General features: G+C 39.8%; 1 protein-coding gene across 6 annotated transcripts in view; it reads left to right on the top strand.

The window, feature by feature from the left end:
- Nucleotides 1–15,620, top strand: part of NBEA (neurobeachin) — an 881,324-nt gene extending 865,704 nt beyond the window's left edge. For all 6 annotated transcript variants that reach the window (XM_089690860.1, XM_089690861.1, XM_089690859.1 and 3 more), the window contains 3 exons: nt 6,371–6,567; nt 8,677–8,828; nt 13,500–15,620. In XM_089690860.1, coding sequence (XP_089546986.1) covers nt 6,371–6,567; nt 8,677–8,828; nt 13,500–13,590 — 440 coding nt within the window. In that variant the 3' untranslated portion in view covers nt 13,591–15,620. The remainder of the gene's footprint in view (nt 1–6,370; nt 6,568–8,676; nt 8,829–13,499) is intronic.
- Nucleotides 15,621–17,943: the final 2,323 nt, after the last annotated feature.

Genomic DNA, 17,943 nt, shown 5'->3' with positions numbered 1-17,943 from the left:
TAATTCCAGGTCTTCCATAGCCTCTCCACAAGTGGTCCTTGGCTCTGGGACAACTCTTCTGATAATTCTTTTCACTACTCTGTCAGAAATCTTGTGAGGAGCACCTGTCATGGCCAGTTAATGGTGAAATGATGTTCTTTCCACTTCTGACTTATGGCCCCAACAGTGCTCACTGGAAAATTCAGAAGTTTAGAAATCCTTCTGTAACCAATGCCATCAGTATTTTTTGCAATAATAAGGTTGCGAAGGTCTTGAGAGAGCTCTTTGCTTTTACCCATCATGAAATGTTTCTTGTGTGACACCTTGGTAATGAGACAGAATTTTACAGGCCATCAGTTGAGACTGAACCAGTTGATATTAATTTGCACTGCAAAGGGGCAGGATTGCTTTCTAATTACTGATAGATTTCCCCTGGCGTCTTGGCTTTCTATGCTTTTTTGCACCTCCTTTTCTTCATGTGTTCAATACTTTTTCCCTTTGTCATTCCATTTTATTACACATTACCTAATTTCTGAACTTTTGTGTTGGTTTCTTTGTATATTTGGATTGCATAGGTTGTTGCCGACATGGTGAAAGTTTCATGTCAATAGCACCTTTAGAAATATATTTACCAAGAAAAATGGTGATGTGTTCAATACTTATTTTATCCTCTGTATGTAAAGCGCTGCGTAAATTGACAGCGCTATACAAGTTCCTGAAATAAATAAAATGAATAAATCCAAAACTAATATTTATTCAGATGGATTCTGGATCAGATGAATAGGTTCACTGTAATCAGGAACTTCAACTATACAATTCGTATAAGATCTGAGCCTCAAGTTGTCACAATGTGATATTCCCATTCCAAAGGAGATGTTCAACTGCCTGTTGAACGTTTCATTTATAAGGAGAAGTTAACTTCAACAGGGAAGTCAGAGCTGAGAAATTTCACCATTTGTCTTTTTTAGAACTGACTCTTTAACACATTGTTTCCTTTAAATACAACTGAAAGATAATTTTTCTATTTCATATTGTAGGGGTCTATTTCACGCTGGCCTGGAATGAGCCATTCTGTTCCCCTATTCTGATTATTATTGTGAGCAATTTGGTCTCACCAGTTTGTAATTGATTTCCAGAGCTCCTTCGATTTAGGAACAGCTATCTGTGTTCTTGGCCATATGAGATCCCTATTAGGGGTGAGACAGGGGTCACTACATTATTAGGGAATACAACTTGTATGTGTGAGCAAATCATATTCAAAGGGCTGCTTTACCTGTTACAAGAAATTTGGGGATCACAAACAGCATCAGAAAAGATCCAGCAGTCTGAAAGCTTTACCCAGTACTCTGTTCATTTAATTGGTAGTGCTGAGTTGAATAGCGATAAGCAAAGACTGCAAAGTACTGCCACAAAGGTAGTCATGTGGAGATCACCTAACTTGTGAAAGCTGAATGCTCCTGTATAGTGAAGGAAGGGCCATCTCAGTACCTTATTGTTAATTTAATAACAATCCGATTTACACTATATTGCCAAAAGTATAGGGACTCCCAATACTGTATTCAGGTGTTCCAATCACCTCCATGGCCCCGGTTGTATAAAATCAAGCACCTAGGTATGCAGACTGCTTCTACAAACATTTGTGAAAGAATGGGTCACTCTCAGGAGCTCAGTGAATTCAAGCGTGGTACCGTGATAGGTTGCCACTTGTGCAGTAAGACCATCCATGACATTTCCTTGCTACTAAATATTCCACGGTCAACTGTTAGTGGTGTTATACAGTATCTCACAGAAGTGAGTCCACCCCTCACATTTTTGTAAATATTTTATTATATCTTTTCATTTGACAACACTGAAGATATTACACTTTGCTACAATGTAAATTAGTTAGTGTACAGCTTGTATAACTGTAAATTTGCTGTCCCCTCAAAATAATTCAACACACAGCCATTAATGTATGGCTAATCTATACCGCTGGCAACAAAAGTGAGTACACCCCTAAGTGACAATGTCCAAATTGGGCCTAATTAGCCATTTTCCCTCTCCAGTGTCATGTGACTCGTTAGTGTTACAAGGTCTCAGATGTGAATGGGGAGCAGGTGTGTTAAATTTGGTGTTATCGCTCTCACTCTCATACTGGTCACTGAAAGTTCAACATGGCACCTCATGGCAAAGAACTCTCTGAGGATCTGAGAAAAAGAAATGTTACTCTACATAAAGATGGCCTAGTCTATAAGAAGACTGCCAAGACCCTGAAACTGAGCTGCAGCACGGTGGCCAAGATCATACAGCGGTTTAACAGGACAGGTTACACTCAGAACAGGTCTCACCATGATCAACCAAATAAGTTGAGTGCACATGCTCAACGTCATATCCAGAGGTTGTCTTTGGGAAATAGACGTATGAGTGCTGCCAGCATTGCTGCAGAGGTTGAAGGGGTGGGGGGTCACCTTTCAGTGCTCCATACGCTGCACACTGTATCAAATTGGTCTGCATGGCTGTCGTCCCAGAGGGAAGCCTCTTCTAAAGATGATGCACAAGAAAGCCCACAAACCGTTTGCTGAAGACAAGCAGACTAAGGGCATGGATTACTGGAACCATGTCCTGTGGTCTGATGAAACCTTAAACTTATATGGTTCAAATGGTGTCAAGCGTATATGGCGGCAACCAGGTGAGGAGTACAAAGACAGGTGTGTCTTGCCTACAGTCAAGCATGGTGGTGGGAGTGTCATGGTCTGAGGCTGTATTAGTACTGCTGGCACTGGGGAGCTACAGTTCATGGAACCATGCATGCCAACATGTACTGTGACATACTGACGCAGAGCATGATCCCCTCCCTTTGGAGACTGGGCCACAGGGCAGTATTCCAACATGATAACGACCCCAAACACGACTCCAAGACGACCACTGCCTTGCTATAGATGCTGAGGGTAAAGGTGATGGGACTGGGCAAGCATGTCTCCAAACCTAAACCCTATTGAGTATCTGTGGGGCATCCTCAAATGGAAGGTGGAGGAGCGCAAGGTTTCTAACATCTACCAGCTCTGTGATGTCATCATGGAGGAGTGGAAGCGGACTCCAGTGGCAATCTGTGAAGCTCTGGTGAACTCCATGCCCAAGAGGGTTAAGGCAGTGCTGGAAAATAATGGTGGCCGCACAAAGTATTGACACTTTGGGCCCAATTTGGACATTTTCACTTAAGGGTGTACTCGTGTTGCCAGCAGTTTAGACATTAATGGTTGTGTGTTGAGTTAGTTTGAGGGGCAGCAAGTTTACACTTTTATACAAGCTGTACACTCACTACTTTACATTGTAGCAATGTGTCATTTCTTCAGTGTTGTCACATGAAAAGATATAATAAAATATTTACAAAAATGCGAGGGGTGTGCTCACTTCTGTGAGATACTGTAACAAAGTGGAAGCAACTGAGAACAACAGCAACTCAGCCACGTAAAATGACAGAGCAGGGTCAGCACAGTGCGGAGAAGTCACCAACTGTCTGCAGAGTCAATAGCTGAAGACCTCCAAACTTCATGTGGCCTTCAGATTAGCACAACAACAGTGTGTAGAGAGCTTCACGGAATAGGCTTCCATGGTTGAACAGCTGCATTCAAGCCTTACCTCACCAAGTGCAATGCAAAGTGTTGGATGCAGTGGTGTAAAGCACACCGGCACTGGACTCTAGAGCAGTGGAGATGTGTCCGCTGGAGTGATGAATCATGCTTCTTTGTCTAGCAATCTGATGGACGTGTCTGAGTTTGGTGGTTGCCAGGAGAACAGCACTTGCCTGACTGCGTTGTGTAACGTTTGGTGGAGAGGGGATTATGGTGTGAGGTTCTTCAGGAGTTGGGTTTGGCCCCTTAGTTCTGGTGAACGGAACTCTTAAGATGCCAACATACCAAGATATTTTGGACAATTTCATGCTCCCAACTTTGTGGGAACAGTTTGGGGTGGCCCCTACCTGTTCCAACATACCAGTGCACAAAGCAAGGTCCATAAAGATATGGATGAGCGAGTTTGGGGTAGAGGAACTTTGCTAGCCTGCACAGAGTCCTGACCTCAATCCGATAGAACACCTTTGGGATGAATTAGAACGGAGACTGCGAGCCAGGCCTTCTCGTCCGACATCAGTGCCTCACCTCACAAATGCACTTCTAGAAGAATGGTCAAACATTCCCATAGACACATTCCTAAACCTCGTGGACACCTTCCCAGAAGATTTGAATCTGTTATAGCTGCAAAGGGTGGGCCAGCTCAATATTGAACCCTACGGACTAAGACTGAGATGCCAATAAAGTTCATGTGCGTGCAAAGGCAGGCATCCCAATACTTTTGGCAAAATAGTGTATGTAAAAGGAGGGATAAATCATTTAATGATCAGTCCTCACTCTGTAATGACACTTGTAGCCCTTGTTATCAGGTATCAGTTAGGAGCAATAAAAACATCTAGTAGTAGGTAACTACTTGAAGCATTGCTTATCGATTATTTACAGTTAAACTTAATTTGTTTTATGTTAAAAGGCTACAAGAGAGAAAGGCCACATAGAACGAGTTTAATATTGTGCTTTTCAGGAAAACAATGATTATGTGAGATGTACTCTTCACAATATTACAGACCTCTCAGTGACTTTTTTTGAGCTGCCAAATTACTTTCATTTACGTGCAGCCAGGAGTGAATAATCCACAATTCATTGAAAGAACAAAAGGGGTGATCACCCAGAAAGGGCGCATTTTCTTTACATCTGTGTTCTAACTTTCAGAGACAATGGAGGAGTGCCGCAGAGAATCATGTAGTAAATATGTGTACGACTTCCTCCCTCACAGCCCACTGACCTTGTCTGAATGTCCTACAATTTGCTTTGAATAATTTAGCTCTTTTCTTGTGCCGTGTGTCAGTGGCTACTGTGTTTGCATTGATGTTTGTATCTTAACATATGTGCTATCCACGTATTAAGCTTATCGAAACATAGAACATGGAAAGATGTAGTAATCAGACCGAGCAGATGTCTGCACCTAATTTGAAGATAATTGATTTTAGAAATATAGAGAGACAAAAATCTCCTTGTTGATTAGAGAATAAATGAATGATGCTTTGCTTATTTTAGATAGTATATGTTTGTGTGTGTTTGTGTTTTCTTAACTTGCTTCCTTTTCTTCATTAATGTGTGCTTTCTTACACTTAATTTTCCTTTCCTTGCTGTTTTCTTTCTTATCATACTATGGCAAATAGGTGCAGAAAGGGTCTTGGGTATTTTAAAGCAAAACCTACACATGTAGCTATTCTGGGTCAAGGAGCATTAGTTGTTAACAATAAGATTAAAAAAAAAAAACTGTCTTTTCAAACAACCAGTTTCCTCTATATTTTAGTGGCTGAGGAGTTTGTATATATAATGGCTAAAATGATGAACAGAAGAACTTAGTTCTTCATAAGGCTTTTGTTATACCATTTTGTATAAACTTGTTGGACTTGTCATGTGTTCCCGGGATCCAATAACTGCTACACACTCTGAAAAAGAACCAAGGTTGCCTGCAGCATGCTTGAAGTTTGCATTCTACATGCTTTCCTTTTCTATATGATTTATTCTGCATTACAATAACTTGTAATGGGTTTATTCTGTACTACACCTATTTACCATTTATTGTTTACCTTATATCACTGCTACTATCCAGCCTAAGGCAAGCCATAGATGATGAGATTTTCTTTCCTCCAATCCCTCCCGCAGTGCTATTGTGTTCTGTCAGCAGGGCGCCTTCCTTGCTGGCAGAACACAGTGATCACTGCTAGCGGCAATAGCTGCCGGCAGTCATCACAAGCAAAAAATCCAACAGGCTTGATTTATCCACTTCAATACAACCAGCCTGCCCATAAATGGGGCAAATCTCAGCTGGTCCCTTCTGAAACGGCAGAGGTACAATCCATCTATGGCCAGCTAAGTAGAGTGTATTGCCACAGGGCTAGATGGAGGGTTGGCCTGCATTGGACTGTGATGCCTCACAGTGAACACGGAGAGGCTGATTTTGGGAATGTTCATACAATAAATGTTGTGAAGATTCACTTCAATTATCCAGTCATGTAGAAAGAAAACACCAGTTTACTTCTTTCATCTGCAAATACTTGTATAATTGTGATCATTGCATTTATTCTGTGATCATTCTCAATTATTTTAGTAAACTAGCTTCAAATTGTCTTATTTACCTGAATTTGATGGAACAATGAGACATTTTTACACAAGAGCTAAATTACTTGAATGAGCTTCTGCATCCAGCTCCTATATGAACATTGTCATGGGGATTTTGAACATTAAATCTAGTTGAGTCATATGTGTGACAACTTGTTCTTCTCTAGCTCTAGTATGATGCTAAGCAATCTTTTTCATAATTTTTTTTCCCTCAGAGGGTCCATGCTTGGTCCACACCATCACTGGAGATCTACTCAGAGCACTGGAGGGCCCAGAGAATTGCTTATACCCTCGTTTGATTTCCGTTTCCAGTGAGGGTCATTGTATTATATATTATGAAAGAGGCCGGTTTTGCAACTTTAGCATTAATGGCAAGCTTCTGGGCCAGATGGAGATCACGGATTCAACCAGGGTAGGTGCTGATACCTTCTTTTTTTTTTTTGTGTTCGGCATCTTCAAGCTAAAATATTGAACTCCAAGCTTCATTAAAAACTGTCAGTGTTTTTCTACCACTAATAGTTTGTGAATACTGTTAACTCAACGCACTGTAAATGTTCATCTTTTGTGCTTATTGTGTTCACGTTTTTACATTTGATGTTTAATAATGCATTACCAAAATTCACAAGTTTTTGATTTGCTCAATAAAACATATATTTATGCTTAGTAAACAAATCAGCTCTTTTGGTGTTTCAGCTGGTTCCTACAAATAGCTGAATCTAACATTGATACTGCAGGCATTTACCAGAACAGGAGTAGAGGAAAAACTTCCAATGGGAAGTTTCCTACAATATAAATTCTGTGCAAAAGTCAGCAACACAAGTCTCTGTGTGAGGTACAGATATCCAATAAAGAGTGTTGAGATTCGGAGTTGATAAAGTACTTCTTAAAAAGTGCCTTGTGCCCAGAAGTAGAAAATCCAATATCTTCACTTATTGTGACCGATGTGTGCTCCCGCTGTGAACACTCACCAAATCTCTATGACCCCCTATAAATGGGTCTTTGTCTTTAGCACTTTAAGAGTGTATCTTCCCTCTATCAGCTTTATCCAGATACTCTTCCCAGGTCCACGTCTTCATAAAATTTCCTCTAGTTTGTATATGCAAAGGGAAAAAAAAACAGGAGGTAACCTCCAATAGTGTAATTCCACATTTATTGGCAAGTTATTTTTGTCTCTACAGTCCTCCGCTCTACCAGCTGAAATATTGAAGGGGACTTGGCAATTTAAAACAATTAAAATACACTTACTCAATAACAGTGTTTGTATACTGTATACACAAGTCACAGAGCATTTAAACCACTTTCTGGAGCCACCTGCTGTCCACGGACCAGAAATAGGAATGCGGAAGTGATGTAGTAAGCCCCGCCCAACTATTTTTCTTCAGGAATGCATATCAAGTGTCTGAAAGAAACCTGCCTGTTACCAATAGCAATCATCTAGCATCTTCCATCTAAATTCTAATGGGTGTCTCAAGCCATTGTCAAGCTTACCCCTAACACAGGTGGTCAGGCACTATAGCTGACTTCTTTGTTCTTTACCTATAGCAGCCTACTTTCCCATAAGGCAAGCAGTCCTACCGGTACTCGGTTGCCCCCGGGTCTTATACATAATGCTATAGTGCTTGGTTACCATGCCGGGGCAGGTGCAAACTGAGCACAGTGAACAGGTACATGCAGTTGGCAGACAGGCAAGTGGTCAAACACAGTCCAGGTTCAGGGCAGACTGAGTTCTGAGTGTAGTCAATATCTAATCCAAGGTCGTCAACAAGAGAATCCAAACTAGCAGGAACAGGACAGACAAACAGGAAGCTTGAAGCACATGTTAAATACTATCACAAGCCTGAGACTGCAGGCTTGGCTGGCTTCTAAAACCGCTTTGGTCACCATCCAGAGACTGGCCACATCAATCACCTTGCAGGTGGACAGATAGACAAGGAAAATAGATCACAGTCAAAACCAGCATGCTAGAATGGAACAGGAGCACTACACACTTCTGACACCATACTGTGTTAAGCTGAAAAAAGCCTACAGTTGTGAGCGTTGGTGGGTTGTTCATACAGGTGACTGATAAGGGATTGAATTCTTCAAGTTCTTCAAATTTATTTGAGAATACAAACTTCAAAGTAATTTCAGAAATAATAGATTCCTGCAGTGCAATATGAATCTATATTTTTCATGGGAAAGTTTGATAAAAAGAGAAGACGGCTCAGTCTACAATTTGATATGGTGCTGTGAACATTATGAATAGAAATGTCTAGTTGATACAAACAGAATATCAGTGTTGTAATGTAATGGTTTTAAACATCAAATTGCAATACATGTATAATAAATAACAATAGCTCATGAACTTAAAAGGCGATACTGCCCCAAGGTTCTACTTTATTGCCAGGGTTCTCTTCCTGGCTGGAGATCTTTGCCTAGCCAGTAAATCGTCATTTTTGTTATGTGCTGTCTAAATTTTCTGCCATAATAATTAATCTCATTGAAACGGCTGTGAATGAATGCTATGTTCTTTTTCATCCAGGCCATCCTTCTGAGCAGTGATGGCCAGAACCTTGTGACTGGTGGAGATAATGGTGTTGTAGAAGTCTGGCAAGCGTGTGATTTTAAACAGCTCTATATTTACCCTGGCTGTGATGCTGGAATAAGAGCAATGGATCTGTCACATGATCAAAGGTGAGTCTACAACTATGTTTAACTTTTAATGTGCACATAGAGAAGTCAATTGAATTGTAAAAATGTGACCCAAATCATTTAGCCTTCTATTCGTATTGCTAAATACATAAAAAGGAGTAGTCTGTATATTAGTCAGCAAGGGGAACTACTACCAATTTAACAGCATTGTGCCTGTTATTTAGAACAAACCAGAAAGATATCAATCCTGCATTTTATGGTCTGACTGCGCAATACTGTCTCTAATCATAACATAGAATACGTGCCCAATTTTTATATTCTCCTTCCCAAGAAAGCATCATTACTGTGTTCAGTTGTGTTTGACCTGTCCTAAATAAATCTTTACATTTGTATTTAGCCCAACAAATTGAGGAATGGAGTTTTCAATGCTGAACTTTTGTCGTATTGTGTTCTGGCCCTACGATTTTCCAACAGAATTCCAGTGTTATCAGCATTATAGTCATTCTTTAATAAAAAGCAGTCTCTGTAAAGATGACATAGAATACGTGCCTATCCTGCTACCTGTGCCACCGATCAATGCTGTAATGAAGGGAATGCACTTGCTGTAGGTTATGCACCATTAGAATTCCAAGCCTTAAGTTTAAGGGTTATGTATTGAGGTAGCTTCAGTTAAAGTGGTTGTAAGTCTGGAGGTTTTTTACCTTCATGCATTCTATGCATGAAGGTAAAAAACCTTCTGTGTCCAGCTTTCCCCCAGACCCCCTCCTTCCTAATACTGAGCCCGATCTCTAGCAATGTGCATGAGAGCCAAGGCTCTCCCGGCTCTCTGCATCCTCATTGAGCCCTGTTCTGTGGACACACTGAACGGTGCTTGGGAGTGAGCATGCACAAATGCCCCCATATAAAGCAGCTTGCTGTGGGGGCATTCTGCAGGGGAAGGGGGAGGAGCCCAGAGTGTCGGTGGGGGACCTGAGAAGAGGAGGATTGGAGCTGCTCTGTGCAAAACCACTGAAACATGCTTGTTATTTTTAAAAAGAAAATGTATACCTTTAATATCACTTTAAGTGACAGATTTGGAGGCTAAGGTTGGGTGCTAAATTTAGGGAAAGGGGTTTAGAGGCTGGATTAGATTAAGGCCCTGGGGTTAGACAGAGGTTAACAGTAAATTGGTGATTTTGTATTATGCTTTTGCCACACTAAAACACGCCTTCCCGTTGTGTCAAAAGTGAAAAAAGTCCCCTTTAAATCATATCTGTCACTCTTGACTCAAACCTGTCCTTCCAACCCCATGTCCAATCGTTGGCAAACTCATGCAGGCTCCATCTCCGCAACATCTCCAAAATATGTACATTCCTAACCCCAGACACTACTAAACAACTTGTTCACTCCCTTATTATCTCATGTCTGGACTACTGCAACTCCCTCCTCACCTTCTTACCTCATCACAGGCTATCCCCACTTCAATCTATCTTGAACTCAGCAGCCAGACTCATCCACCTTACTAACCGCTTCTCTTCTGCCACCCCCCTCTGTCAATCCCTCCACTGGCTTCTGATTGCTCAACGCATTAAATTCAAACTACTAAAACTGACATACAAATCCATTCATAACGCTGCCCCAAACTACCTCACCGACCTGATACCCAAATACCACCCAACCCGTAATCTTCGCTCCTCACAAGACCTCCTACATTCTAGCTCCCTGGTCTCCACCTCCCACGCCCGACTGCAGGACTTCTCCAGGACTTCCCCCATCCTCTGGAACTCTCTACCACAATCCATCAGACTGTCACCTTCCCTCCTCACCTTCAGGCGCACCCTGAAAACCCATCTCTTCAGGGAAGCCTACCCCACCCTCACCTAATTCCTGATCTACACTCTACACTCCTCCTACTACTCCATCCCCCACAGCCACTTCCTCCTGTACCACTATCCCCTCCCTCCTAGATTGTAAGCTCGAAAGAGCAGGGCCCTCAAACCTCTCGTGTTTTGTCTTGTCACTGTATCGTCTCATGTTCTGTCCCCTACTATAATGTAGAGCGCTGAGCAAACCTTTTGGCGCTATATAAATACTGCATAATAATAATAGTATCTAACTGTTCACATCTATGCACTACATGTTTTTACAGTGCGCTGCGCCTTTAAAGAGTCCTGCATGCTACATTTTCAGTGCCCTGTTTGAAAAAATGCACCTTCCTTTATAGTCAAAGTGCACCAAATTGCACTGCACTTTTTTAAGTGTGTTTTGTGATTCATATGTCGATTTTTCCCAAGTGATCAGGGATGAAAATACGTAATGCATAAAATTTTAAACAAACTTGCTAAAACACGATATACGTTTTCAAAAACGCATATCACATTTGTAAGCGCACTGTTGTTAACGCCCCCTTTGGCATAATTGCCATGTAAAATTTCAGCGAAAGCTGTAGATTGGAAAATATTGATTGCTGGTTTTTAACTTACATTAACATGATAAAGCTAATATTCGGTTGGATGTAGATACACGTTATTATTCACCTACAAACACCAAAGTTGGATCACTACCTTAAACCAGGCTGTAGCAATGCACTCAATGTATATAAGATTCAAGAGATTTGTCACTGGATACAGAGGGGGCTGACTTACTAAAACCAGAGAGTGAAAAATCTGCTGCAGCTCTGCAGGAAACCAATCAGCTTCCAGGTTATTTTCAGCTTAATTAACCACTTTCCCTCCAGAGGATTTCCCCCCCTTCCTGACCAGGACACTTTTTGCATTATGGGGCTGTGTTACTTTAACTGACAATTGCGCGGTCATGCAATGTTGCACCCCAATGAAATTTATGTCCTTTTTTTTCCCACAAATGGCGTTTTCTTTCAGTGGTATTTGATCACCTGTGCATTTTTTATTTTTTGCTCTATAAACAATATTGTTTACTTTTTGCTATTAAACATGTCCAATAAAAAGATGTAAAAAATCAAATTGCGACATAAATTTGGGGCAAAATGTATTTAGCTACATTTCTTTGCTAAAAAAATGCCAATACGTATAGATTAATTAGTTTACGTGAAAGTTATAGCGTTTACAAATGGCGGTAGATATACTGGAATTTTTTCTTATACTAGTAATGGCAGCGATTAGCGACTTACAGTGGGACTGTGGTGGGCATTCTGACACTGGGGGGGAGGACTGACTTGGTGTCACTGACATCCCCAGTGACACCAATACAGTGATTAGTGCTAATAAAAAACACTGACACTGTAATAATGGCACTGGGAAGGAAGGGGTTAACATCTGGGGCAATCAAAGTGTGTGCTGTGTGTGTTTTACTATGAGGCTGTGTGTGTGCTTTCCACTGGAAGCACACTGCTTTGTATGACTCTGCATAGCAATCCCCTGTACAACAGCTCCCAAACTTGGAGAGATGGACAGGATTCAGAACCCATCAAGTATGCTGCATGCAAGTGTGCTGACAAGGCACATGCCAGTTGGAGGAGAGATCAGAGGGAGGGATGTCATCACTCTCGCTACTTTTGCACTGTCTAATCACCATGCTGGGGGTTGAGAGAGGACATCGCTGTTATATGTAATTGTAGTTAGGGATGCACAGAAATTTCCATGGCCGAAACGTTTCGGCTGAAAACACCTTTTCGGCCACCGCCCCTTGCCGCTGCATGGCACTCACCACTGCCTGCCTCCCTGCCGTTGCCACACCGGCCGCCGCTCGGTAGTTCAGCCTTACCTGAGAAACCATCGATCCCAGCGCTGGGTATAGAGATGAGTGAAGGAAAGATGACCGTCACTCTCTATGCCCTTGGAGGACCGTAGTGATGTCACTTCACATTTTGGCCATTTTTTTTTTTTTAAAGCACTAGTTCAATGCTTTTTTTCATCTAATGCTTTACATTGCCTTATTGACCCCATATCTCTCCATAGAGAGGACCTGTCACTAATTACTATCACAAGGGATGCATGCATTTCTTGTGTTAAGAATAAAAGTGATTACATTTTTTTTAAAAGAACAGTGCAAAAAAAAACAAACAAACAAAAAAAAGATTGAATTCATTTTTTAAAAAAGTTTAAAGTGCCCCTGTCCCCCCGTGCTCACACATAGTGGTGAATGCATACGTAGACCATGCCCACATATGTAAATGGTTTTTAAACCACACATGTGAGGTATCGCCACGAACATCAGAGCAAGAGCAATAATTCTCACACTAGACCTCCTCTGTAACTTTACACTGCTAACCTGTAGACATTTTTTAAAGCATCACCCATGGAGATTTTTAAGTACCACAGTTTCACGCCATTCCACGAGCGTGCACAATTTTAAAGCGTGACATGTTGGATATCTATTTACTCATCGTAACATCCTCTTTTATATTTTACAAAAAAAATTGGGGTATATATTGTTTTTTTAAACGAAGTGTATTTTTTTCCAAAAAATATATATTCATTTTTAAAAACTGCGCATTTCAGTTCCGGTTTTTGGCCACGTGCATTTTGAATTTTCGGTTTCTGCACCAGAATTTTCATTTCGGTGCACTACTAATTGTAGGTAGTGTCATCCATCTGCCTGTGTGGTGTTAGGGGACTGGAGAGATAAAAATACAAATCTTAGACAGCTAAAAAAAAAACCTCCATTGTATATATTTGGTCTACTTTATACTGTATAATGCAGTGAATATATGAAATAAGCAATTCTGATCTGTTTCATTTTTGTCTTTCCTTACAGGACATTGATCACTGGCATGGCTTCTGGTAGCATTGTAGCTTTTAACATAGATTTTAATCGGTGGCATTACGAACATCAGAACAGATACTGAGGTTGACTGAAGTGCTGAATGCCAAGTTTTCATGCTGAGAGCACAAGCGCTGCAGTTCCTAGGCGTTGTCACCTCCGGTGGAAAAGCAAGTCTGCGTAGAGCTCCTCCGTTGTACATTCCATTACACCCAGCAATAGCTGTACATTGTAGTCAGCAAAACCACTTTTCATTGTGTTTCTTTTTCACAACTGAACACCAGCTGCTAAAGGCACGCTTGTACCATGCAAACTGACGATGAAATGGAGTCTCAGAATTATTTCAATTTTCATTCTTTCTAAGAAAAAATTTTAAACAAAGCTGGTGGGACACACTGCGGAAACAAGACATTTTGGAGAAGACTATGTGTCCGAGCTGTGATGGTGTTTAGTCCACACGTCTTACATCCCATTTCCAGCCTCTTTTCAAGCTGTGAAAAAAAAAATGAAAAAAAAAAAAAATATGTTTGATACTTTGTACATCAGATGCACATCTTTAACTTTAAAAGGGATACTTTTGTAAAAGTAAAACCTTGTATAAAGAACAAACAAAAAAAAGTTTCTTAGTTTTATCGTGAAGCTAAACTGTGCTTGTACTTTAAACCTGATGGAGCAGGTATATTCTGGAAACGTAAAAAGGACGCGGCTTGCTTTAAAAGGTTGAATATGGGTCTATCCAATCCTTTTAACATTCACACCAAAATATGCTTTGCACTTTGTGTTTTTTTTTTTTCCCTTTTACGTCAAATCCCATAAACCTTCGTAACATAGGGATATGAAGCCATGGTTTGCCATATATCTCTCACACTTGCTGTACCTATTTTATTTATGACCATTATAAAAGAGAGATAAGGCAACGATTAACATATGCCCTGGTGTTTTTCCCTGGAAAGGGTATTTATATTTTATGGTGCCGAACTACTCCAGTTTTTGACCAGAAATTGAAACTTCTCCACAGCAAACAAATAGCAGAGGTCAAGGAAGACAGAAGGTGATTTATGTTTTTTTTTTATATATTTTAATTGAATTGCTTAGGCTATAGTTAACAAAAAAAAATGGTGCCGGTCTACGAGATGAAGTGGCGGCATCACCAAAAAGCCAAATTCTTAGCCTAAGACACTGACCATGCTGTGTGTTTTATGCTCCTAAAGTGATGGCTGTCGGGAATTCCTGCACAGTGTACTGTTAAAATGACACATCCAGGGGTCAATCCACTTGTTCTTTCTTTGTATATTTAGTGACTGTATTGTCATAGATGTACATATTGTGTCAGTAGGGCTATGAGGCATGTAACAGGAATGTAATTTTCTCAAGAATTTACACACACACTTGCAGTCATTTATTTTAAGAGAAAAAAAGTCAAATAAAAATTATTTGTATTGGCACTTTGCACCAGAAACATATCATTATTTATTGATGTGATTAATTATTTGTTCATCACCTTGTATTAGTAAGTTTTACCACTGAGTTTCTTCTACATTGTTGTTTGTATTTAAAAAAAGAGAAAAAAAAGAGAAAAATTGGATTCCAAGACATTTGCGGAGTCTGCGTAAATATTAAGTTATTCATCAGTCTGTAAGCAATATCTTGAGTTGTAGATTTAGAATTGGAGGATATTGAACACCTGGAAGATAAATTCATTTCATCTTGAAATCATGGTGAAATATTTTGGATATATCAATTCCTTAAGCTATTGTAACCATGTTTTATTGCAAAAATGTAAAATATGCCAGATGTGTTCAGTTGGAAATAAAAAAAAAAAAAAAAAAAAAAGAATTGAGGAAAAAAAAAGAAAAATAAAATATGCAAACAACCAACTTGTTCTCGTCCTTTATATTTTTTTTTATTTTCATTTTATTTTTATGGCTAAGAAATGTTAGTCTGGCTCTAAGATATTTACACATAAATTAAATGATGTCGGAGTATAATTCTTGTGTCAGCATTAGGTTCCACCCAATGAATGCCATGCCTGGTCACACTTTGTCCTAACGAGCTGTTACTATGGCACTGGGGTTTGTCGTGCCAAAAATAAAGAATAAATAAGTATGGTTTTTATTTGGGATAGATGTCTTTGTGTGCATGTGACGGCATGTGTCAATTTCTTCAACATCAAGTCAGAAGAATGGAGAGAGTGAGGGTACTTTGTTGGGCCCACTTTCATTTTGATGAATGATTGCCAGCATTGCAGTGTTTAGAACACCTAATAGCCTATGACCAGCATTTATAAACTGCTGTTTCACCAATTATTCTATAGTCTTTTATGATAGTCATGGTTATAACTGTACTTTATGTACTTGAAAGCTTTTGAAATATTTGCTGTATTTACTGGTTACATACAAATGAAAGCCCAAGTGAAAAGTATCTTCCAGTTTTGTTTTTTTTATTAATTATTATTCTTCAAAGCACCCTTTATCTGCATTTTGGGGATTTAAAGCTGGTTGGATATTTTTGCATAGCTGAAGTGGTCCAGCTTGGACCAATGTAAGTATGCATGTGCCACACTTGGCCAACCCCTGTGGAAGCTGGAAATCACTGTAGTAGACACTGCTGATTGCCGCTAACGTCTGGGTTCTGTGCATGAGCACCATTTAGAAAACACTTTACATGTTCTCAATGAATGCAAAACGTATGACTGGACAAGGTGGAGAAGCAGGGTGGTGGTGTCTCAATCTCCAACATGTCCAATCAGAGAACACTTTGCATTCATTGAGAAAATACAAAGTGTTCTCTAAAAGGCACCCATGCCAACTGAGCGATCCCCTATGTTTACTGAGTAGCAAGGCAGCTGCTTGTCACAGGACCTGGAAGATAGAGGCAATCATTTTAGTAGTAGTGTCTACTACAACAATTTCCAGCTTTCCACTGAGACTGGCTAGGTATTGTAAAGGCAAACTTACACTGGTCCAAGCTGCATCAACATAACTATGCAAAAATATCCGTACCTAAACCTCAGAGATTGTGACTGGTCCTTTAAAATACTGCTACAGGCGTTTAGTAAGCATCAGCACTGTTTGAAATCTGTTGAAATTCTACTGAAGATGGCTAGCAGTTTATTTACAGCTGAGGTTTAGGTATAGCAGCATTGGTCCAAAATGTAAAAACTGCCATACTTGGAACTCAGTGACCTTAGAAAAGCGCCACACCCTTAATTATATATAGCAATAACTCCAAATCCCCCCCCCAATTTTTTTTTTGGGGGGCATTAAATAAATTACACATAGGAATGCACTAATAAAAAATTATAAACAAATTAAAAAGTGTCCATAAATCAATATGTGAAAGTCGAAACATCATAACCATATCCAAAATTCATTGTGTGAAAAAATATATAACACCGTGATCAATCCACCACTGAATAAATTGAATACACTCACCAGAGCTATATGCTGATCAGATTATAGACCAGCATAAGAGTTCTTGCTCTGGGAGCGATGAAAGCAGCAAATTCCAGACGTTTGGTGCAAAGCTCTGCAGTAGTGATTTTCAGATAGGAAACACCCCTCTGTAGTATAGGCAGATTCTTTCAGGAGGAATACTCTGCAGCCACTCTTTCATAAATAAGTCATCATATCTCCATGTGTATTGGGACCATATTCAGGGACAAAGAAAGAACGTAATGGTGCAGCATGTCTTAAACAATATGCGTTTATTAAAAGATTAAAAGCCACTCACAAATAAGGTGTCTAAACCGACACCAGCATCAATCGCATAGGCAAAGAAAAGCTCCACTCGACTCAGATTCCTTCCGACAATCGCAGGGAGCGTACTGACGTCAGCATCCGACTGGCCCTGCCCTACGCGTTTCATCACCACAACGTCCTTACGGGGCGGTACAGATGCAGACGTCAGACCATCTAAATATATACCACGCACACTCTGCATTTTGGCAACAATCAATCCCAGCTGTGTTATATTACACAACACTACTCGGATAGTGCAACAATTACATTATTACCATTGCATATAGCATGCATATCATACAGACCAAATGCCATGGTAAGTATACAAAATATTATACATGAATATGTGAGTCTTTAACTAGACCAGAATGGAAAAAAACATTTGTCACCGTAAACAGCACAAAGTCTGTTTAAAGGGCCATACTTCCATATTAAAGAACCACTCTACTCATAATATAAAAACAATATAAAAAATAAAATAAATTTACCCAATAATATTACCACATCCACAGTCTACATATATAATTTTTAGTTGAATATAGTACTCAACAACTATACATACATTTTATTTTTTATATATATTAAATTGTCTTGCATGATATTTGTGCAACTGTTTATCAGTTGCATATTTTTAGGAAAATATACACTAAAATGAATTTTAAAATACACAACCATAATATAATACCGTTTTTTTGTTA

Source organism: Staurois parvus, unplaced genomic scaffold, assembly GCF_062004578.1.
Source record: "Staurois parvus isolate SC_StPar_1 unplaced genomic scaffold, SC_StPar_1.0 ptg000544l, whole genome shotgun sequence".
In the NCBI taxonomy this organism is placed as follows: domain Eukaryota; kingdom Metazoa; phylum Chordata; class Amphibia; order Anura; family Ranidae; genus Staurois; species Staurois parvus.
This window is presented reverse-complemented; position numbering and strand designations above follow the sequence as displayed.